This window comes from Tachyglossus aculeatus, chromosome 8 (genome assembly GCF_015852505.1).
Source record: "Tachyglossus aculeatus isolate mTacAcu1 chromosome 8, mTacAcu1.pri, whole genome shotgun sequence".
Taxonomy (NCBI): Eukaryota; Metazoa; Chordata; class Mammalia; order Monotremata; family Tachyglossidae; genus Tachyglossus; species Tachyglossus aculeatus.
The window spans coordinates 3,044,553-3,068,893 of record NC_052073.1 but is presented as its reverse complement, the minus strand read 5'-3'; the positions used below and the strand labels follow the sequence as shown (position 1 = coordinate 3,068,893).

The window sequence follows — 24,341 nt, the reverse complement described above, 5'->3', positions numbered from 1 at the left end:
CCATGGGGCCAGAATACCGACCGAAAGACCTGATCCTGGTTTCCCCTTGGCTCTGTGGAGATCCCGGTTCGGCGTGGAAAGGCACTACGAGAATACCCATAATTAGAACTGATTGGTGGATGCTTTTAATTGCTTCTGAGCAGTGGAAGGAGCCTTTCGATTCCCGTGGGTACTGTAAGAATTTTTTTCTTCCTAGAAACGGTCCCTAGAGGGGAAATCGACTCCAAACCTGCTGCTGAATTGCCTGGTAACTGGTAGACGTTTTTATATAAGGGCAGCTGGCTGAATTAGAGAAGCGGTGTGGCCTAGTGGATAGGGCAGGGTCCTGGGCATCAGAAGGACCTGGGTTCTGATGCCAGCTCTGCCACTTGCCTGCTGTATATATGTATATATGTTTGTACATATTTATTACTCTATTTATTTTACTTGTGCATATCTATTCTATTTATTTTATTTTGTTAATATGTTTGGTTTTGTTCTCTGTCTCCCCCTTCTAGACTGTGAGCCCACTGTTGGGTAGGGACTGTCTGTATATGTTGCCAACTTGTACTTCCCAAGTGCTTCGTACAGTGCTCTGCACACAGTAAGCGCTCAATAAATATGATTGATTGATTGATTGATTTCTGGGTGACCTTGGGTCCGTGCCTCAGTTATCTCATCTGTCAAATGGGGATTAAGACTGTGAGCCCCACGTGGGACAGGAACTGTGTCCAACCTGATTAGCTTGTATCTACCCCAGTGCTTAGAACAGTGGCTGGCACAGTAAACACTTAGCAAATACCATCATAAGTAGAAAGAGCTCAGGCCTGGACGTGTCTGTTGTGTGATCTTGGGCAAGTCACTTCTCCAGGCCTCAGTGACCTCATCTGTAAAATGGGGATTAAGACTATGAACCCTTGTGGGACATAATAATAATGATGATGGTATTTGTTAAGCTCTTACTATGTGCAGAGCACTGTTCTAAGTGCTGGGGAGGTTACAAGGTGATCAGGTTGTCCCACGGAGGGTTCACACTTTTAATCCCCATTTTACAGATGAGGCAACTGAGGCACAGAGAAGTTAAGTGACTTGCCCAAAGTCACACAGCTGACAGTTGGTGGAGCCAGGATTTGAACCCATGAACTCCAAAGCCTGTGCTCTTTCCACTGAACCACGTTGCTGCGCTATGGATGAATGGTGTTCAACCTGATTAGCTTGTATCTACCCCAGCACTCAGTACACTGCCTGGCACATAGTAAGCGCTTAACAAAGACCATAAAAACAAACCCCCAAAATTCCACTGTGTATCTTTGAAATGGCAATGGAAAAACATGCTTTGCCAAATCAACTGGCATTTTAGTTCTAAAGGGTATAATTCAATAGAGATTTGCCCATCTGTGAAATGAACTTTAATCGCAAATTACCTTGGTGTTTCCATGAACAGGTGTGATGCCAGTATAGCTAGATTGTCTGCCGAGCACAAATCTACGTTTGAAGGACTTCAGCACTTGAACAAAGAACAGCAAGCTGCTAAGCTTATTTTGGAAACCAAAATTAAAGATGCTGAAGGACAGGTATGCCTTTTGAAAGCAACCTTCTAACCTGGGGATTCCATTTTAGCCAGAGTATCTAGGCCACACTGGGAAGCAGCATGGACTCGTGGAAAGAGCCTGAGCTTAGGAGTCAGAAGGACCTGGGTTCTAATTCTGACTCCGCCACTTGTCTGCTGTGCGACTTTGGGCAAGACACTTCACTTCCCTGTGCTTCAGTTACCTTTTCTGTAAAATGGGGATTAAGACTGTGAGCCCCATGTGGGATATTGTTATACTCTCCCAAGCACTTAGTACCTGTTATGCTCAATAAGTACAGTCAAGTGAATGAATGAATATTGACAGTGTCCCACTTAGTACAGTGCCTGACATAGTGAGCGCTTAATGAATACCATTAAAAATAAAAATAAAGAGGATCTGCTTTGTTTCTTTGGAAGCAGGAAATGGAAGTTTTCCAGTAACTGCCCACACAGCTCCTGGACCAGCTTCTGGGATATCTGCCTACCAGAGAGCCCAACATTCCCATCCATTCTTCTGAATGAATGAGAGCCCCAAACCTCACACCTCAGTCAGTCCATCATTGAGCGCTTACTATGTGCAGAGCAGGAAGAGCATAGTTGGTAGATCCGATCCCTGCCCACAAAGAGCTCACAGTCTACAGGGAGAGACAGACATTAACCTACATAATGGAGAGGGGACTCTGGCATTTGGTCCAGTTGGAATTGAGCGATTCCAGTCCAACTCCAGGACCAAGCCTAGCCCAACACTGGATTCGTAGGGGGAGGCCAGACCAGTTCCATGTCCCCACTGGGAAGCCCCTCTACACCAAGCCCGGCCACTGGCCCAAATTCCCTGGTTGGCCCTAAAATCAGCTTGGTCTCCAGGATGAGAATGCCCTGGAGCTAGGGAAATCCCATCCTGGTTTTTTTTTTTTTATTTTTAATGGTATTTGTTAAGCACCTACTATCTGCCAGCCACTGTTCCAAGTGCTGGGGTAGATACAAGGTAATCAAGTTGGACACAGTCCCTGTCCCACAAGGGGCTCAGAGTCGTAATCCCCACTTTACAGGTGAGGTAACTGAGGCACAGAGAAGTGAAGTGACTTTATAGTAATATTAATAATAATAACTGTGGTGTTTGTTAAGCACTTACTATGTACCAGGCACTCTACTAAGCACTGGGGTGGACGAGCAAATAAGGTTGGACACAGTCCCAGTCCCATGTGGGGCTCGTAGTCTCAACCTCCATTTTACAAATGAGGTAACTGAGGCCCAGAGAAGTGACTCGTCCAAGGTATTACAGCAGACAAGTGGCGGAGCTGGGACTAGAACCCAGGTCTTTCCAACTCCCAGGTCCCTGCACTATCCAATAGGCCCTGTTGCTTCTCCCACCCACACCCACCTCCGGGGGCTGGGAAAGTGAGTGGGAGGTTACTGAGGCTTCAGATGGCATTCTAACCACGACCCCTCTGCAGAGCGTGGGTTCTCTTCTGGCAGGCTGTCAGCGCCACAGGGTGAATGAAGAATTCAGATTTCGGGGGCAGGGGCAGCTAGGGCTTTGTGCTGAGCAGAAATGAAATCACTTCCTGCTTTCACACTGTCTGGCACCGTCGGTAACTGGCAGTTCAGTTCCACCTGCCCACTTGTTAAACTCGTTTTCACTTTGGGTCCTCAGACTGGCACTGTGAAAAAGCCTTTAGCGGGAAATTTTAGAGGCTGGCTGGTTCACGAGGGCGGTGTCTGAAACAAGACGCTTTTCTCTCAGTACATATTTTGTGCCTCGCTAAGACCTGTTCAAGCTAGTAATAATACGCAGCAGGTATAGCGTGCCTTTCACACAAGATTCTGTGTGACTCTAAACATCAATTAAATCTCAAAGCATTCCTCTCAGTGGCCCTTGGTTTCCATTTGGGTATACTGAAGCTTCTCTTATTCATTCATTCATTCATTCATTCATTCATTCATTCAATCGTATTTATTGAGCGCTTACTGTGTGCAGAGCACTGTACTAAGCGCTTGGGAAGTACAAGTTGGCAACATACAGAGACGGTCCCTACCCAGCAACGGGCTCACAGTCTAGAAGCTTATCCATTTGTCGATCTGCTGAAAGGGAAGTCGTTTTCCACATCATTCCAGTCAGGAAAGAGAATAAGCACATTTTTCATGATTCTAAGAAAAAGTGAAAAGCATTTGCTCTCTGGAATAGGATTGTTATTTATATTGATACCGTTCATATGTGAATTTCCATTTCCTCATTTCAGTGATTGGAATTCCTCGTAAAATTTAGTTTGAGCTTAAATGTGGCACAAGATTTAAGGCCGTATATATCCTTTTATCAGTCACTGTTCACAAAAGTAATTTAGGATATTTTTGTCAACACAATAACTGCTCAAAACCATTGATTGATTTTTAAAAAAATTGTTTCATGTATACAATTTAGACCACTTATGCAGACTTCCAGCATATCCAAGCCTCCAAAGATCTGGATCACTCAAGGCATTCTGGGAAAAAAAAAGTCAAAATAAATCGCTCTTGAGCTGTAAGAAATTGAGCCACCCCTTTAAGCTCCGGTTTCCTCCGAAAGGACCTGAACCTCATCCAGTTCATTTTTAAAGAAGGAACCTAAAAGGCCTTCAGCATCTGGAGGCATGTGCCCAGCAGGGCTTTGGTATTGGCTCAGTTATGGGCACACGCTGTCTTGGATTTTCTGAGGCTGTTGAAGTGGTATCATGAGGCAGGAGCCCGCATGCCTGGCTTTCAGATCAGTTGCTCATCGCCTTTGATTAGTTTTTAAAAATCGCTTCTGTGGTTATGTCCTCTGGGAGTCAGGACCCGGGTTCCGATCCTGCCTCTGCCACTTGTCTGCTGAACAACCTTGGTCAAGTCACTTCACTGCTCTAGGTCTCAGTTTCCTCATCTGTAAAATAGGGATTCAGTACCTGTGAGCACCATCTCTCTCTCGCTTTCCCTCCATTTAGACCCCGTGGGACAGGGACAGTGTCCAACCGGATGATCTGATATCTATCTTAGCTCTTAGTACAGTGCTTAGAAGATAGGAAGCAGTTAAGAGATACCTGTATTATTATTATTTTTGTTATTATCTTGAAATGCAGTTGGAACCCGATAGAACTCTACGAATCTAATCTGTAATTATAGAGAAGCTCAGCGCCCCTTTTATAATCAGACAGCCTAAGAAACCATTACATTAAAATGCTGTCCGGTTTGCCGATTGAAGCGGGCAAGTGAAAGCTAGAATTTGGCTGCCCGAGGCCCCAAAGGCAGTCTTTGGCGTGATTTTTAAGGAAGGCAGTTTCCTTCGAACTCCTTGTTTCCCGAAGTCACTTCGAGAGGAGATGGAGAAGACCGCGAGCTGAGGGTTCTCTTTTTCAGATTTCCCAGCTCCTGAATCGAGTCGACCTGTCGATAACAGAGCAGAGCACCAAGCTGAAAATGACCCACAGAGATAGCAACCACCAACTCCACCTCCTGGATGTGAAGTGAGTAGTTCCGTTCTGGGGTAAATTCTCAGAGTTTTCGAAGTTGTCCGTTACTTCCTCTTCTTTAAGGGTTTGCTGCCCTGGGCATCTAATAATAATAGTAATGATGGTATTTGTTAAGCACTTACTGTGTACCAAACACTGTTCTAAGCGCTGGGGTAGATACAGGGTAATCAGGTTGTCCCACGTGGGGCTCACAGACTTAATCCCCATTTTACAGATGAGGTACCTGAGGCCCAGAGAAGTTAAGTGACTTGCCCAAAGCCACACAGCTGATAAGTGGCAGAGCCGGGATTAGAACCCACAACCTCTGATTCGCAAGCCCGTGCTCTTGCCACTAGGCCATGCTGCTTCTGTAATTGTGGTATTTGTTAAATGCTTACTGTGCAGTGGAGACAAGCAAATCTGGCTGGACACGGTCCCTTGTCCCACATGGGGCTCACAGCCTCAATCCCCATTTTACAGATGAGGTAACTGAGGCACAGAGAAGGGAAGTGACTTACCCAAGGTCACCCAGCAGACAAGTGGCAGAGCCGGGATTAGAACCCATGACCTTCTGATTCCCAGGCCTGTGGTCTATCCACTACTGCCACATCTCAGAGGTGCATTATTTTGAGAGAGGGTGGGTGCCCTGTGGGGCGAGCACCATACTGAGCGCTTGTGACGGAACAGTTGAGGTAGTCGACCTGGTCCCTGTGCTCAAGGAGTTTCCAGTCCAGTGGAGGAGACAGTTACCACGTGGTGTCCAACCCACCTATGTCCTAAGCCTCGGTTCCCTTTCAGGCGATAGAGGAAAGTTGTGTCTGGGGCAGCGGGGTGTCAGCTCCCATTTGCTGTGGCAACATTGTTGTATTGAACTTTTCCAAACGCTTAGGACAGTGCTCCACACACAGTAAGGGCTCAATAAATACAGTTGACTGACTGACTGCCTCTGGGCAGGTGACCTACCATGGAAGAGGGAAGACAAGAAGAGAACTTTCTCCAAAGGGGAGGAAGCTTGGAGGAAACAAAGCACTGAAGAATCATTTGGTTGGCTTTCGTTTCGCTTAGAGAGACCGTACATTCACTGTGAGCCCACTGTTGGGTAGGGACTGTCTCTATGTGTTGCCAATTTGTACTTCCCAAGTGCTTAGTACAGTACTCTGCACATAGTAAGCGCTCAATAAATACGATTGATTGATTGATTGATTGATTCTGGCCTCCTGGACAGAGATGGTTCGGGGCTTGGCCAGGAGCCATAAATCACATATCGATTTTCTGGCAAATTCTGTTTAACCCGCCACCCTCAACACTTATTCTTTAAGGGTCAGGATAAGTGTGCTCTTGTCCTGACTGCAATCTCTAACTGCCTTGGTTCTACTGATGCAACGATCAGGGCTGTAATATCCATTGACTCCATCGATCCCCTTCTGCGCTGCAGATTCCCGAACGCCACGGCAAGGCACGAAATGGGATCCCAGGTGAAAAGCGGCTTTGAACCCTACTGGGGGCTCATGCAGGAAAGACATAATTCATGCCTTGCTGGTTTCTCACTTCCACCTGTCTGTCCAAGCAAGAGTCTCCCAATCGCTATCAGACTTTTTAACTTGTCCCATTCATTTATTCATTCATTCAATCGTATTTATTGAGCACTTACTGTGTGCAGAGCACTGTACTAAGCACTTGGGGAGTACAAGTTGGCAACGTATAGAGACGGTCCCTACCCAACAGTGGGCTCACGGTCTAGAAGGGGGAGACAGAGAACAATACAAAACATATTAACAAAATAAAATGAATAGAATAAATATGTACAAATAAAATAAATAAATAGCGTAATAAATACGTACAAACATATATACATATATACAGGTGCTGTGCAGAGGGGAAGGAGGTAAGGTTGGGGGGATAGGGAGGGGGAGGAGGGGGAGAGGAAGGAGGGGGCTCAGTCTGGGAAGACCTCCTGGAGGAGGGGAAGGCCAGAAGTAGGCAAGCTGGATAACATTAAAACAGGACAGTCCCTCCTGTTTTCCTTCACTTTTTCCCATTCTTTTCTGTTCTTACACACCCCTAAATGCAAGATCAAAGAGAGCTCTGATTCTCTTTCCTTAATTTTGAAAACATGAACTATCTTTTGTTTGGTGTGAGTTCATTCTAGGGATTTAAAAATTTGCATCCTGATAGGAAAAGAGATCTTCCTGTTCCTTTGAGATTTCCTTCTCAACTCGTTTTCCTTCCTTAGATTTAAAGGGACTGTTGAGGAGCTCAGCACCCAGATTTTGTCTGCACGGAATTGGCTGCAACAAGAGCAGGAACGGATTGAAAAAGAACTCTTACATAAAATTGACCAACTCTCCTTGGTTGTTAAGGAAAATAGTGTAAGTATCCACAGTAACAAATGCAATTCTTGAAACAAACATTTCAAGGCTAAGGTATTTAGAGCCATTTCAGTGATAGACAATAAATAATAACTACCACTGATCGATCAATTAGACAAGGTTGATTTTTTATTTAATCTTATATAAATCTTCAGATTCCCATTCTGCCAGAAATAGCCACCCCAGCCAGAGGCTAGAGCTCACTTTTGATCTGCCTACGCCTGGGATCCTCTGAGATTTTGTTTTGGTGGAGAGCCGTGGATTTCAATCTCACTAGAATAACGAGGCGTCTCTGACTCTTGAACATATCCCAGCCTCTTCTAATATTTGTATAGTAAAGTTTTTTTTTTTTTACAGTCCCATTGAAAAATCCCACGGAGAGCCTTTGAATGAGTTGATTGTGCCCACCTGTCAACACAGGGTAATTTTATTACCCAAAAGAAAAAAAAAATCAAGCAAAGCGGAAGAATGATTGTGGCTCTCAGTACCATGGAACCTGTTTCCCCCCAACAGAACTCCTGCAGAACACAGTTGGGAAACTGCTGGAGTAGAGCTGATTTGCAAATAATTTTCAAAAAACATTAGGACACAGATATTCCGTTCGTCCAGTGAAATTGCATTTGTCTTTCCTAATGGTCAGTAACCTTCTCTCTCCACCAATTCTCATTTCCTTCTACTGCTCTGCTGCTTCAGTGGCTAAAAGAGTGCTTTTTATTTTAGTATGGCAGAAGCCATATAAAATGAGTAAATAAAAATAACCTCATATCTACCTATCTTGTCAAGTGTAACGTGCTATTTTCCCCCTTTCCAAAGGGCTTATCTGTCATTCCCGCATGGCCTTGGGGAAAGAGCCCAGGGGTGGGAGTCCTTGGACCAGGGTTCTCATCCAAGGTTGTCCTTTTACCTGTTGGGCAACCTCGGGCGAGTCACTTAATTTATCTGGGCCTCAGTTTCCTCATCTGTAAAATGGGGATTAAATGACCAATACTCCACCCTCTTAGACCATGAGCCCCCAGGCAGGACAGTGACTGTGTGTAATCCAATGGTCTTGCGTCTTATGTCTGCCCCAGAGTTTAGCACAGTGCTTGGCACATAATAGCATTTGTTAAGTGCTTATTATTGTTGTTGTTTTTCTCCATTTCTCTCCTAACGCTGCATTTTTACTTTCCTAAAAAAGAGTAACACCGATGGCAATTTTCCTATGTTTCATGATTTCTCATTTAAATACCATCCAGTCATTCTTTAACAGTCTAAAAGGCTCATCTTCTCGTCTCCCAATTTTTTGTCCACTTTGTCCAAGGCCTTTTGCACTTTAATCCAGGTATTTCTGTTGCTAAAATCACCTCTCCTCCAAGAGACCTTCCCTGACTAAGCCTTCATTTCCCCCCTCCTCTCTTTCCTCTGCTTCACCTATGAACTTGGTTGTGAACTTTGAAGTCCTTTGAGACTCACTCCACTTGAGGTGCATTTACATATTCTCTAATGTTTCCCCTATCTGTAATTTATTTTTATGACTTTCTCTCTCTGTAGACTGCAAGTTCCTCGTGGGCAGGAATTGTGCCTACCAACTCTATTGTATTGTACTTCTCAAGCACTTTGCTCTGCACAGAAAACACTCAATAAATACCATTGACTGAGTGACTGATTGATTGTCACTGGGTTTCCTTTTCCCTGCCTTACCTTATCCCATACATAAGGCAGATAGAAAGCGCTTAACAGGTGTAAAAATAATAATGATACCAATAATAACAAAAAATGCTTTATACATATTGGGACTCCCACAGTTTTGCACCTTTTCATTCATTCATTCATTCAATCATTGATTTCATTCATTCAGTCATATTTATTGAGCGCTTACTGTGTGCAGAGCACTGTACTAAGCGCTTGGGAGTACAAGTCAGCAACATATAGAGACGGTTCCTACCCAACAACGGACTCAAAATCTATAACCTCACTTGTATCTAGTGAGGTTATATGCTTTCACTAAACAGTTCAAACAAAATACCAAATATGCCAAATACCATATGCCAGGTATTTTTGTCTGTCAACTGCCATTCATGATACAGCTATTATCAAAATTTCACTTCATTTATATGCAAGGGTGGGTACCTGGAACTGTAAATTGAGTGCTTACTGGACAGTCCCACAGCACTTATATACTTATCTGTAATTTATTTCTATTAATGTCTGCCCCCCCTCCTAGATTGTAAGCTCACAGTGGGCAGGGAACATGTCTACCAACTCTGTAACATTGTACTCACCCAAGCACTCAGTGCTCCGCACACAGTAAGTGCTCAATAGCTGGAAGCATAAAGTGGAAGCAAAACTCACTTTCCAGTTTATAAGGATCATATACTACTCCTATGTTCATTCAGTCAGTCATTTATGAGTGTGTGACTTTGGGCAAGTCACTTAACTTCTCTGGGCCTCAGTTACCTCATCTGTAAAATGGGGATCAAGACTGTGAGCCCCCCGTGGGACAACCTGATCACCTTGTAACCTCCCCAGCGCTTAGAACAGTGCTTTGCACATAGTAAGCGTTTAATAAAAATGCCATCATTATTGAGCACTCACAGTGTGCAGAGTACTGTACTAAGTACTTGGAAAAGTACAATACAACAGTAAACAGTGACATTCCCTTCCCCCAATGAGCTTACAGTCTAGAGGTACAGCTAGCTTACTAACAAAAGGTTGAAATTGAAAACAAATTATTTTGTTTTTTAGAAAGGCTCAAACACTGACTTCTTCAATCCCACAGCTTTGTTCTTTTTGGTACCTCTTACCCCAAGTATGCTCTTAATTTGCCTTATTCTCCGAAAAGAGAGTCCTAAAGGAAGAGGAAAGGATAAGTGCCAGGTAACACAATTGTTTTTAAGGCCCATTCTCTGATTTCCACTTGGCCTTCTGGGATTCTGTTTAGGCCTTAGGTTTGTGTGCCAGGAATGATTTTTTTCTGGTTGGGGGAGAATGGTGAAAGATTTTAATTTAGCAAAGTTTATATTCATGCGATTTCATTCTTTCCTGAAAAAAGCAAATATAATTACTTTCATCCAATCCAGGAGATCAGTGAAAGGATCATAGAGAAGAAGTTCAGCCAGATGTCAGCAAAACTGGATAAAATAGAAGAGATACAAAAGAAAAATTTGGAAGCCCAGAGGCCAAAGCACGATGAAGAGAAGATATATGCCCGAATCAGTAAGATTGAAATTCAAATGAATGAGGACATGCAAGGAATGAAAGCTGAGTTCAATGCTGGTAAGGTAAAAAATGGCATGTTTTTCATTCTGAAAGTCTAGCCACAAAAACCAGAATTTATAATTTTTTTAAAGGTACTTATTAAGCGCTTACAATGTGTCAAGGTCTATTCTATGCACTATGGTAATAATAATTATAGTATTTTAATCAGTTTAGTCTGATCCCTGTCGCACATATAGCTCGCAGTGTAGGTAGGAGGGAGAACAGGTATTTTATCCCAATTTTACAGATGAGGCAAGTTTTCTTCTTATCGTCAGTGTGTACATAGTACTGTACTAAGGGCTGGAGAGTAGCCACCTGAAGCAAATGAAAGAGTCCCTGGCATCTAAGGACTTACAATCTTATGGGGGGATAGGTAGTGTGAAGTTTTTACGAATTATGTCTTCCCCCTCAGACCGTGAGCTCCATATACGTTCAACCTATCTCATATTTACCCTGCCCTCAATTGCCGTGCTTGGCACATAGCGCTAAACAAGTGCAATAATAATAACAACAGTAACAATAATAATAAAAATAGTGGAAGTCAGGGGAAGAAAAAGAATACATCAGAGAATAGCACCGATATGTCAGGTTGAGATAGCTAAATAAATAATTGACTGTATAATTGAATGTGCATGAATGCAGGCATAGCATGAGTACTCAGGGTGACATAAAATTCTAAAGTGCTAAGGGTGGTTAATGGGCTGCTGTGATTTGATGGTTTTAGGAATTAATCAGGGAAGCTTCAGAAGGAGGTGGCATTTTAGAAGGGCTTTGGAGCTGAAGAGAGCCGCGGTGCAGAGGAGAATGAAGGTTTTGGAGGAGACGCAAGACACGGGCCGAGGGTCATTTTCAAAAAGGATCGGGCAGCAGTGACTAAAGGCGGGGAAAGACTGGGAATCAGTGAAGAGACCGATTCAATAGTGTGAAATCTCAGCACAACGAGAATTTGAAACAGGTTGTGGAGGGCAGGGCCATCCAAAGATGTTGGAACGGTCACTGGAAAGTAGAAACGTTTGGGAGACATTGGATTACGGCGGGCAAGTGAAACTGAAATTGATGCGCGATTCAAGATTTCAGTAATATTTAGTTGGGATTTTTCTGAATTACTTTGGGCCATATTTTTGGACTCCCATGCAGAGATTTACTCCACAGTCCGCACAAGGACTTAAAGAAGGGATAGACCTAAATTAAAGATGCATCTTCAGGGAAGGTGATCCTAAAAGTACAGAATAGCGAGCCTGAAACTTTTTTCAGATGTTTCATTTCTGCATTTAACAGGCGAACACTGCCATTTTAAGTTCTGGTTTTTCTATAGATTTCTGACTTTGGAATTAATCGTGGTGTTTTATTTTTACCTTCCTATCTGTTTCCCGTCTTCAAAGGATTCACAGCCATTTATGAAAGCATCGGGTCACTGAGACAAGTTCTCGAAGCTAAAATGAAACTGGACAAGGACCAACTACAGAAGCAGATCCACCAGATGAAGAAGCAGGAAAGTCCAATGAGAGGCGATCTGGGATAGTGAGGGAGAAGAAGAAGAGGTCGTTTACAAGGGCCCAAGGAGCCGAGGCCTGTTGCCACACTCCGATTCCTCTTCTCCGCGTCGTGCATGTGTCAGATAGCCACGACCCCGGCCGAGATGGTCGTCTCGACTCCGGAAGATGGCCTCCGCTTTGTCAAGGATGACTAGTAGTCATCCTTGTAAGTAATTGCACTTGTAAATACTTATTGCAAGGATCACTGTTTCCTTTTGGAAAGGTTTTTTCCTTCGTATTCTGTGGATAAAAGGACAGCAAAAGGAATTTTTTTAATGGTATTTGTTAAGCGCTTACTGTGCGCCAGGCACTGTACTGAGCACTGGGTGGATACAAGCTAATCAGGTTGGACACAGTCCCTGTGCCACGCAGGGCTCACAGTCTTAACCCCCATTTTACAGATGAGAAGCGGCGTGACCTAGCAAGGACCTGAGAGTAAGAAGGAGCTTGCTTCTAATTCTGGCTCCGCTGCTTGTCGGCTGTGTGACCTTGGGTAAGTCACTTAACTTCTCTGGGCCTCAGTTACTTCATCTGTAAAGTGGGAATTAATACCGTGAGCCCCATGTGGGACATGGACTGTGTCCACCTGATTAACTTGACTCCACCCCACTTGGTTCAGCACCTGGCACATAGTAAGTGCTTAACAAATGCCATAAAAAAAGCAACTGAAGCATAGAGAAATTATGTCACTTGCTCAAGGTCAAATCCGGGATTAGAACCCAGGTCCTCTGACTCCCAAGCCTGTGCGCTTTCCACTAGACCACACTGGTTGTTATTTTGAGATTTTCTTCTGTAGGTTCAGGTTAAGCATTCTCAGTGATGCTCCCCATTTTGAAAATATCAGGTTGAAGGTCCCGGGGGAGCTAGGGTAATGGTTTACTTATTAGGTACTCTTACAGTAGCCAAGAGAATCCTTGTTTCCAGGTAGATCCTAGATTAAAATGTTTAAATTCACATTTGGGGCTTACTGTTATTGTCATTCACAACATTTCTGGCTTCTCTGCCTCCCTGCCCCTTCCAATCTTCTCTCTAAAAAGTAAATTTCCATTTTATAAAGTTCAGGTAATGCAAGCAATTGATAACGGTCCTTTAAGCTGCCAACCTACTACTGTAGCTCGATCTCGTCTATCTCGCTGCCGACCTCTCGCCCATGTCCTACTTCTAACCTGGAACGCCCTCCCTCTTCATATCCGACGGACAATTATTCCTCCCACCTTCAACATTATCGTAGGCATATCTTCTCCAAGAGGTCTTCCCTGGCTAAGCCCTCATTACCTTTTTCCCCAGTCTCTTCTGCGTCACACTGATTTGCTCCCTTTATTCACCCCACTCTCAGCCGCACAGCACTTACATACATATCCGTAATTTATTTATTTATATTAACGTCTGTCTTCCCCGCTAGACTGTGAGCTCACTGTGGGCAAGGAATGTGTCTACCGACTCTTATATTGTATGCTCCCAAGTGTTTATTACAGTGCCCTACACACAGTACGTGATCAGTAAGTATAATGGATTGGTATTATCCAGTCAAGGTTGGTTGATATACTCTGCTTATGCAGATACACTTATCCACTGCCAGGGATTTGAAGTCATTTTGGAATTTTAGGATCCCTTTTCTGTAATCTAAACGAAGGACTTGAGGCTAGCTAAAGAATTTGTGCATTTTAATTGTTGTAAGAGTTGATGCCAACTGTATTCTTGTGCCTTGGTTTATTATTATTATTTATTATTCCGCTGTATTACTGTGAGGAATTTGCTATCACAATAGAAGGCATGATAATCCCTCAAAAGTGATGTAAAAATGAGATGCTCTATGTATTTTATGAAGATAATATATTAGCAGTTTATATCATTGTTGGAAGACATTGGAACTTCAGTATCTTAAATGAAATAGACTTTCATACTTTTAAATAGAAAGGAGGATTCAAAATTGGTATTGCATTTTACAACAGTATTACCAAACTTTCATCCAGATGACCACACTCATATTGGAGTGTTTTATTTTCAGTTGCCATATTTTATTAAACCTTGAAAATTGGCACCTATGAGATCATCTGATCTAGATGGAATGCACTTTATGTTTATAATTTTTCCCGGGGAAAAACTGATCTCAACTGTGAGGGAGCCCCCGAGGGTTAAAAAAAAAGAGAATATTTTTTGATTTGGGGGATTTTTTTCACTGATGACTCAGGAAAAGCAGCACATTCTATTTTTAAGATGAATCATAAATGAAGTATTTAACTGGCTACTACTGTTCACCCATGTAAAATATATCTTTTTTTTTTCCCCTTCCATTTCTTGGCAAAGATCCAAGAGGCTAGGACAGAAGTCCTAGGTTTAGATATATTCCATAAGGAGTCATGAATATTTCCTATGTTCCAGTCCGTAGTTTCCACTACCTCACCGTGTATCTTTGCATCTGTAGTAACGCAGCAGCGTGTAAGAAAATGCCACTCTCAGTGAGCCCGGGTGGGTGGGGGAGGGGGCAGGAAATTGTATTTTAAATCTCTTTTGTGATTAAAAATGTATATTTCACAGGAGATAGGAGAAAGGCTGCTGTTTTCCTCAGCGACTTTTTCTTCCTATACCAAGGCCCACCTCCCTGGATGGAGAATCACGTCTACTCCATCGTACTCTTCCAGGTGCTCTCTCTGTCCAGTCCCCTGCTTGGAGGGAGCACTCAAATATAATTATTATTGTTACGGTATTTGTCAAGCGCTTATTATGTGCCAAGCACTGGGGTAGATGCAAGATAATCAGGTGGGACACCGGGGGAGGGAGTAGGATTTGATCCCCATTTTCTAGATGAGGAGACTCAGGCACAGAGAAGTGAAGTGACTTGCCCATGGTCGCACAGGAGGCAAGCGGCAGAGACGGGATTAGAAACCAGGTCCTCTGATTCCCAGACCTGTGCTCTTTGCACTAGGCCACGCTGCTTCCCAATTCTATTGATTGGTGTATTGATTGGTGAGAAAGGGGGGGGTAAACCTCGAACTGGACTTTGCACTAAGACGCTACACGGTCAATGGAGAAGTAAGTTGGCTGAAATCTGAATTTCTCAGGCACCTCTGATGACCTTGTCTCCCATGAGATAAATTTGTTCTCTTATCACTGAAGCTTAACTGTTAAGTATCTCCACTGTTCCTTCCTGTTCCAGAAATTTGTAATAAACAGGATCTTAAAAAAAAAACCCCAAAGGAATGAAATGAGAGAAAAAACAGTATGTACTGTGTGTGATTTTTTTCTTTAAAAGCGTTTTTTATTGTAAAAGCTGTAGTGCTGATTGAAGTATCTTGATTGCAAACTAAAGCCTAAAGGCACCAGAAAGTGCCTAAGGGACCACTTTTGCTAAAAATGTCTGAGAATGTGCATTCAATTCGATACAGAATTCTCCATGGTCTGCTTTCTACATCTAGGGATTACATATGATATTTGCTCTATGGCTGCCACACTGTTTGGATGGGCTCAAGATTGTTGAATTAGGAGCCTCCTTTCCCCCAATCTGTGTAGTCTGCTGTGCTCCTCATTAATTAATTGTGCTATTTGTTAAGCTCTTACAAGGTGCCAAGCATTGAACTAAGCACTGGGATAGATACAGGATCCTCAGGTCCCATGTGGGAAGCAGAATGGCCTAGCTGATAGAGCACGGGCCTGGGAGTAAGAAGGTCATGGGTTCTAATCCCAGCTCTGCCACTTGTCTGCTGTGGGACCTTGGGCCTCAGTTACCTCATCTGTAAAATGGGGATTGAGATTGTGAGCCCCATGTGGGTCAGAGACTGTGACCAACCCTATTTGCTTTTATTCATTCAATCGCATTTACTGAGCACTTACTGTGTGCAGAGCACTGTACTAAGTGCTTAAAAAGTACAATTCAGCAACAGAGAGACCAATTCCTGCCCGCAACAGGCTCACAGTCTAGAAGGGGGGATGTATCCACCCCACCACTTGTATCCCAAGTATCCCAAGATGTATCTACCCCAGTGGCAGTGGTGCCAGTACAGTGCCTGGCAACTAGTAAGAGTTTAGCAAATACCACAATTAATTCATGAGGAGCACAGGAATCAGATTATACAACTTTGGCAGTCTGTCCCTCATGGGGCCCACAGTCGGAATCCCCATTTTACAGATGACACAACTGAGGTCCAGAGAAGTGAAGTGACTTGCCTAAGGTCACACAGCAGACAAGTGGCAGAGTCAGGATTAGAACCCAGGTCCCCTGACTCCGAGGCCTGTGCTCCATCCATTAGGCCACGTTGCTACTCTCCCAGAATTCACTGCTCTTCCAGCCCCCATTCTGGTTCTCATGTCCACTGAAACTGAAATTGTTCAGTGATTCCATGTGGCCCTTAGAGATCCACAACCCTACCTGTTTTATTACACTTTATTACACTTTGTTATTCATGTGCCTTGATCGCATATATCTCCCAGCCTGCCCAGCCTGGAAATTCCTCCCTCTTCATATCCGACAGATGAACGCTATCCCCACCTTCAAAGCCTTATTAAAAACACAACTCCTCCAAGAGGCCTTCCCCCACTAAGCTCTCATTTCATTCATTCATTCACTCAATCGTATTTATTGAGCACTTACTGTGTTCAGAGAACTTTACTAAGTGCTTGGAAAGTACAAGTCGGCAACATATAGAGACGCTCCCTACCCAACAATGGGCTCACAGTCTAAAAGGGGGAGAACAGTCCAGAAGGGGGATGTCCTTGCCCCACTCCCTTCTGCATTCCCCTTGCACTTGGATTTGTTCACCCCTTATTCACCCCTCCCTCAGCCTCACAAAACCTAAATGTATTTCTATTAATGTCTGTCTCCCCCTCTAGACTGTTAAGCTCATTGTGGGCAGGGAACGTTTCTACCAACTCTGTTTTATTGCACTCTCCCAAGTGCTTAGTACACAGTAAGCCCTCAGTGAATATGATTTATTGTAATAGCGATTATTATTGTACTGAACCCTCACTATGTGTCAAGCACTGGAGTAGATTCAAGATAATCAGGTTGGACACAGTCCCTGACCCACACGGGATTCACAGACTAAGGAGGGAGGGAGTAGAATTTGATCCCCATTTTAAAGATGAGGAGGCTGAGATCCAGAGAAGATTAAGTGCTGATTGGGAATTTTCAGCTGATAAAGCAACTTTTGATGATTTTCCTCAGGCCCCTTCTCAGAAAGCTGGCAAGAAAGGGGTTGGGGGAGAGAGTCAGAGGATGTCTCTTCTACTCCTGAACCTTTGGCATCTTAAAGTCCTGTGCAGGGCTCCCTGATTCCTGGAAGTTGGCTGCCATCACATGGTTATTTAGGATCATTTCAAGCCTTCTCCAGTGCCTGTGGATTGTACTGACCTATTTTTAAACATCCCCTGTACTGACTTGTTTTCCCACATTGCCTCGGGTTTTAGTTGGGGCCGTCGACTGCTCCTCTCTGGGTTCAGGATCTGTTAACAGTTCTGGGTTGGTTGGAAGTTCAGACAAGAGAGTGTATGGCCTGAGACACGGAACACAGTGTCTTGTGTTTTAGTGGCTGCATTAGAGGAATTTCCTATTACAGGGATTGAGCTGGGTTCTTTTTCTTTTTCTTAACTTTCCATTCTGGTTGGAAAGGCAGGGTCACACAATCCCAAAGGACTGACTGTGTGCCTGGGGAGAAAACAGAAGGCCGAGGATTGAGGATGGATGGAAGGTAAGAAGGCATGGAGTGTGGGGGGCGGGGGGGGGGGGGGGGGCGATTCAACTAAATCCCTGTTCTCCCTCCTACTCGGCCTGTGAGCCCCAAGTGGGACAGGGACTGTGTCCGATCTAATTAATGTGTACCCACTCCAGCGCTTAGAACAGTGTTTGACACATAGTAAGCGCTCACAAATACCATTAGAAAAAAAGTAAGCTCCTTGTGGGCAGGGAGTGCATCCACCAACTATAATAATAATAATAATAATGGTATTTGTTAAGCACTTACTATGTGCAAAGCACTGTTCTAAGCGCTGGGAAGATACAAGGTGATCAGGTTGTCCCACGGGGGGCTCACAGTCTTAATCCCCATTTTACAGATGAGGGAACCGAGGCCCAGAGAAGTGAAGTGACTTGCCCAAAGTCACACAGCTGACAGGTTATGGAGCCAGGATGTGAACCCATGACCTCCGACTCCAAAGCCTGGGCTCTTTCCACTGAGCCACGCTGCTTCTCTTATATTGCACTCTCCCAAGTACTTAATATAGAGCTCTGCACCCAGTAAGTGCTCAATAAATATGATTGGTTACAGTACTCATTGAGTACTTTTGGGCAGAGGAATGTCTTCCTAGGGAATGGAGGCCCCCTTCCCTCTACCAGCCATCCTGAAACTCTTCCACTCACCTATCCATCCCCACTGTGATGCTCTTCTACCTAATCAATGGTATTTATTGAGTACCTACTATGTGAAGAGCACTATACTAAGAGTTTGAGAGAGTAAGATACAATAGAATTGGCAGACACGTTCCCTACCCATAACAAGTTTCCAGTCTGTAAGTTCTAACTCCACCTGAGACACTATCAAAAAGCTACTGAAAGCATCTTGCAACTCCTTGGCCAACGAACTGAGCTTCAGTTTCCTTAATGGTGACTCTTTATGGTATTTGTTAAGCGCTTACTATGTGTTCTGAGTGTGGGGGCAGATACAAGGTAATTATGTTGGTCTCAGTCCCTGTCCCACGTGGGGCGCACAGTCTTAATCCCCATTTTACAGATGAGGTAACTGAAGCCTAGAGAAGTTGAAATGATTTCCCCAAAGTCACACAACAGGCAAGTTGCAGAGTCAGGATTAGAACTCAGGTCCTTCAGACTCCCAGGCCTGTGCTCTATCCACTAGATCTTTTTTGTCATCTAAATCATCCTTAATTGTTTTCTGAATCCTTTTCCAAGATGCAGAATTCGGAGTCATCTCCAGGCTAAACCAGATTAAGATTTAGCCAAAATCTATGCTAGTTCTCTTGTCAAATTTTCCTCCCCACCCCCAACCTCCCACCACCTCTTGTCTCTCACTTTGAATTCTCAGGTCATTCATAATCTGTTGTGTGACCTTGTGCAAGTGATTTAACTTCCCTGTGCTTCAGTTCCCACATCTGTAAAATGGGGACTAAAACTGTGAGCCCTGTGTGGGACAGAGACTATGTCCAATCTGATTAGCTTGTATCTACCCCATCACTTAGAACAACATTTGGCATATAGTAAGTGTCTAACAAATACCATCATCATAAAAGAAGGGAGAGGAGAGGGAGAGATGAAAGAGAGGGTAGAGAAAGGATGGAAGACAGGATGAGAAATGGACAGAGGAAGGAAAGCAGGGTTGGGAAGAGGGAAGAAAGTTGGTTGACAATGTTTAGAAGTAAGAAGTGAGGTGGAAAAGGGGCAGGGGGAGAGTGAAAGAGGGGACATTTCAATCAGTCAATCATTTATCGATCACTTACTGTGTGCACATCACTTGGACTAAACACTTTGGAGAGTACAACATAATAGAATTGGTAGTCATGTTTCCTGTCCACAAGGAGCTTACAATCTAGATTACAGCTATATGCATAAATGTTGTGGGGCTGAGGGAGGGATGAATAAAGGGTGAAAATCCAAGGGAAAGGTTGATGCAGAAGAGAGAAGGAGAGTAAGAAATGAGGGCTTAATCAGTGAGGGGCTCTTGGAGGAGATGTGCCTTCAATAAGGCTTTGAAGATGGGGAGAGTAATCATCTGTTGGATCATCTATTTCACTGGGAGGGATGCTATCACATGCCACAGGTAAGAGTTTTATATATTCGCGTGGACTCTCGCTGTTATAATATTTCCCTAACCAGCACCCCACATCTGTATCACATCACTGCAGAAAATGTCTGTTTATTGATACATTGTACTCTCCCAAGAGCTTAGTACAGTGCTCTGCACGCAGTAAGTGCTCAATAAATCCGAATGAACAAATGAATGAATCAAAGTGAATGGCCGAATGGAAAATTCAAAGCTTCCAGCAGAACCTCCCCTCCCTGCCACCATTCACAACCACCCAGGGAGAACTAGTCCCCTCCCAGCCACCAGGTACCTCACCCTTGTACAGTGAAGATCCACTGATCGTCATCATCACAATGAATAATAATAATAATAATAATGGTGGTATTTGTTAAGTGCTTACTATGTGTCAATGAATAATAATAATAATGATGGTACATAGTGCTTACTATGTGCCAGGCCTGGATACAAGCAAATCGGGTTGAGCAAAGTCCCTGCCTCGCATGGGGCTCATTCTCAATCCCCGTTTTCCAGATGAGGTAACTGTGGCCCAGAGAATTGAAGTGACTTAAAGGTCACACAGTAGACAAGTGGCAGAGCCGGGATTAGAACCTATGACCTTCGGACACCCAGGCCCGTGCTCTATCCACTATGCCATGTTGCTGAAGACCTGCATCTGGCCAGTTGTCTTCCCAGGAAGCCCCCTTTCTGGGCACGTGTGGGGGCAGGAGAAGCTCGAACAGCAGCACACCCTCCCCTGGGGCTCAGACTCGGGCTGCCCTGCTGGGGCGGAGCCAGGGAGAGATGGCACTGTACCCACTGCCCAGCTCAGGGGGCTGTCTCTTAAGGTGACTCCCACTGGAGGGATATTGCTGGGCAAACACCTGCTCAAAATAAGCCTCCCCCGTGTAGGAATAAATCAGGACAACCTGGGTTCTAATGCCAGCTCTACCCCTTGTCTGCTGTGCAACCTTGGACAGGTCACTTCACTTCTCTGGGCCTCAGTTACCTCATCTGTAAAATGGGAATTCATCAATCAGTCGAATTTATTGAGCACCACATAAGCGCTTGGGAGAGTACACTAGAACAGAATTGGTAGACACATTCCCTGCCCACAATGAGCTTACAGTAAACTAGGATGAGAAGGGGGAAAGGGGAGGATTGGGATTGTAGAAGAGAAGGGAAAAGGAAACATATATCAAAACTGGAAAGTTTCATTAAGCTACAAATCTCTGGCAGCATCACAGAGGTCCAGGAAACAAACTTGAATCTGAAATGAATCAGATTTGAAGCAAGCCACCTCCCCTAATCCTCAAAGAGGGGTGGTTTACTAGGAGACGTTGCCTAATCTGCTACTAGATTAGGATTAACATGTGAGGCCCATGTGAGACATGGACTGTGTCCAATCTGATTATCTTGTAGCTACCCCAGCACTTAGAACATCCCCTATGAGGATCTGCCAAACTAGGTCTCTTCCCCCCTTCAAAGCCCTACTGAGAGCTCACCTCCTCCAGGAGGCCTTCCCAGACTGAGCTCCCCTTTTCCTCTGCTCCTCCTCCCCTCCCCATCACCCCGACTTCCTCCCTCTGCTCTACTCCCTTCCCCATCACACAGCACTTGTGTATATTTGTATATATTTATTATTCTATTTATTTTATTAATGATGTATATATGTATATCTATTACTCTATCCATTTTGATGCTATCGATAATAATAATAATAATGATGGTATTTGTTAAGCGCTTACTATGTGCAAAGCACTGTTCTAAGTGCTGATGCCTGTCTACTTGTTTTGTTGTCTGTCTCCCGCTTCTAGAGTGTGAGCCTGTTGTAGGGTAGGGATTGTCTCTATCTGTTACCGAATTGTACTTTCCAAGTGCTTGGTACAATGCTCTGCACATAGTAAGTGCTCAATAAATATGATTGAATGAATGACTGAATGAATGACACTCAAATCTACATCTTGAGCCCTGATCTTTCTCTCTGTCTCTGTCTCTCTGTCTCTCTCTCTCTCTCTCTCTGTTCTCATATCTCCTCGTGCCTTCAAGACATCTCTACTTGGATGTCCCCCCGCCACCTCAAATTTAGCATGTCCAAAACAGAGCTTCTTATCCTCCCACCCAAACCCTGTCCTCGCCCTGACTTTCCCATCACTGTAGACGGCACCACCATCCTTCCTGTCTCACAAGCCCGTAACCTTGGCGTTATCCTTGACTCTTCTCTCTCATTCAACCCACATATTCAATCCATCACTAAATCCTGTGGGTCCCCCCTCCACAACATCGCTAAAATCCACCCTTTCCTCTCCATCTAAACTGCTACCAAGTTAATACAATCACTTATCCTGTCCCACCTGGTTTACTGCATCAGTCTCCTTGTTAATCTCCCAGTCTCTTGTCTCTCTCCACTCCAGTCCATACTTCACTCTGCTGCCTGAATCATTTTTCAAGGAAAACATTCAGAACATGTCACCCCACTCCTCAGAAAATTCCAGTTTTTACCACATCAAATAAAAACTCCTCACCATTGACTTTAAAGCACTCCACCATCTTGCCCCCTTACCACTTCACTTCTGTCCTTCTCCATCCCAGCCCGCACACTCCGTTCCTCTGGTGCCGCTAACCTTCTCACTGGGCCTCCATCTCACCTTTATCACCGCTGACCCCTGGCCCATGTCCTGCCTCTGGCCTGGAATGCCCTCCCTCCTCAAATCCAAGAGACACTATCATTGTGGCCAATGAATGTGACTGTTTATTGTTGTACTGTACTTTTCCAAGCGATTGGTACAGTGCTTGGCACGCAGTAAACACTCAATAAATACAATTGAATGAACGACACTTAGTAAGTGCTTAACAAATGCCATTAAAAAATGGGATCTCAAAGGGAGTCCAGAAAACATTCTCAGCGTTGCAAAAAGAAAAGAATTGCGATTATGGGTTCTTGCTGTTTCATCACATCTGTGGCAATCCTGATGGTGGTTTGTAACAGAGGGTACCTGCATTTTACTGTAGCAAACTCCTTCAGCTTGTCATTGAAAACCAAATCCAATGGGTGTAGAAAGAAGAGAAAGAGGATCTTCATGCCATTGAATTTAAGCCGGCTGTGCATTTTTACTCAGCTAATGGGCTGATTTTCAATTTGCCCATTCTAATTTCCTTTAGGAGACAGGGCATCAGAAGATGCTTTTATTCCAGGTTGGCTTGATACCACTGAGATTCCCTTTGAAGGTTTGCTTGTTAATTCCAGGTGGCTGTAGCTAATGTTTCATTTAACATTTAACTTCATTTAAGCAAGTCACTTAACTTCTCTGTGCCTCAGTTACCTCATCTGTAAAATGGGGATTAAAACTGTGAGCCTCGCCTGGGACAACCTGATCACCTTGTAACCTCCCCAGCTCTTAGAACAGTGCTTTGCACATAGTAAGCGCTTAATAAATGCCATTATTATTATTATTTTACTTTCCAGAGGCAACCGTATTTAGGAACCAGAACTCTTCTCAGTTAAAGAAAATAGTCCAGTGTCCTTCAGGGTGTGGATTTGAAATGATGATCAAATAGAAACTCCCTTTTGTTATGTACTGGCTAAATGACAGAGAGCCCAGATTGTGTCTAAATCTAGTAGCAAATGACAAGATTCCTTCCGTCACGATGAGCACACCCGCACTGGTGAGGAGCCAAAAGGCAGATTTTACCACGGGAGGATCTGAAGTGCAAGAGATGGAGGGGAAGCACAAGACAATCTCTAGGAGAAGCAGTGTGGCCTAGTGGACAGAGCACGGGCCTGAGAGTCAGAAGGACCGGGGTTTTAATTCTGGCTCCACCGCTTTTCCGCTGTGTGACTTTGGGCAAGATATGTTATTTCTGTGTACCTCAGTTACCTCATCTGTAAAATGGGGACTGAGACTGTGAGCCCCATATGGGACAGGGACTGTGTCCAACCCAATTTGCTTGTATCTAACCCGGGGCCTTAGTACAGTGCCTGGCACATAGAAAGCACTTTACGAATTCATTCATTCAATCGTATTTATTGAACACTTACTGTGTGCAGAGCACTGTACTAAGCACTTGGGAAATACAAGTTGGCAACATATAGAGACAGTCCCTACCCAACAACGGGCTCACAGTCTAGAAATGCCATTATTATTATTATTATTAAGAATTGTTATTATTATTATTGCCAGCACTCAATAAATACGATTGAATGAATGAATATATATGACATAGGGATGAATTGAGTGACATGAGGTGGAAAGGGGAAGAGAAAAAGAGTCATGAAAAAGGAAGGATGACAAGAGGAGAGAGAGAGATATTCTGCAGCTAAGGAGGACCAACCAAGAGGCTGTCACTTCCTTCCTCTACCCAATCACTTCTCTATTTTGGACACTGACAAGCGGCTCGGAGACATGCAAGCAGGAGGGAGCCTGGACCAGGTCTTTCAGTCCAGA

At 44.1% G+C, this 24,341-nt stretch overlaps 1 protein-coding gene across 3 annotated transcripts in view; it reads left to right on the top strand.

The window, feature by feature from the left end:
- Positions 1 to 12,475, top strand: part of FAM81A (family with sequence similarity 81 member A) — a 49,593-nt gene extending 37,118 nt beyond the window's left edge. For all 3 annotated transcript variants that reach the window (XM_038750529.1, XM_038750530.1, XM_038750531.1), the window contains 5 exons: positions 1,424 to 1,553; positions 4,919 to 5,025; positions 7,244 to 7,379; positions 10,439 to 10,634; positions 11,999 to 12,475. In XM_038750529.1, coding sequence (XP_038606457.1) covers positions 1,424 to 1,553; positions 4,919 to 5,025; positions 7,244 to 7,379; positions 10,439 to 10,634; positions 11,999 to 12,138 — 709 coding nt within the window. In that variant the 3' untranslated portion in view covers positions 12,139 to 12,475. The remainder of the gene's footprint in view (positions 1 to 1,423; positions 1,554 to 4,918; positions 5,026 to 7,243; positions 7,380 to 10,438; positions 10,635 to 11,998) is intronic.
- The last annotated feature ends 11,866 nt before the right edge of the window (positions 12,476 to 24,341 follow it).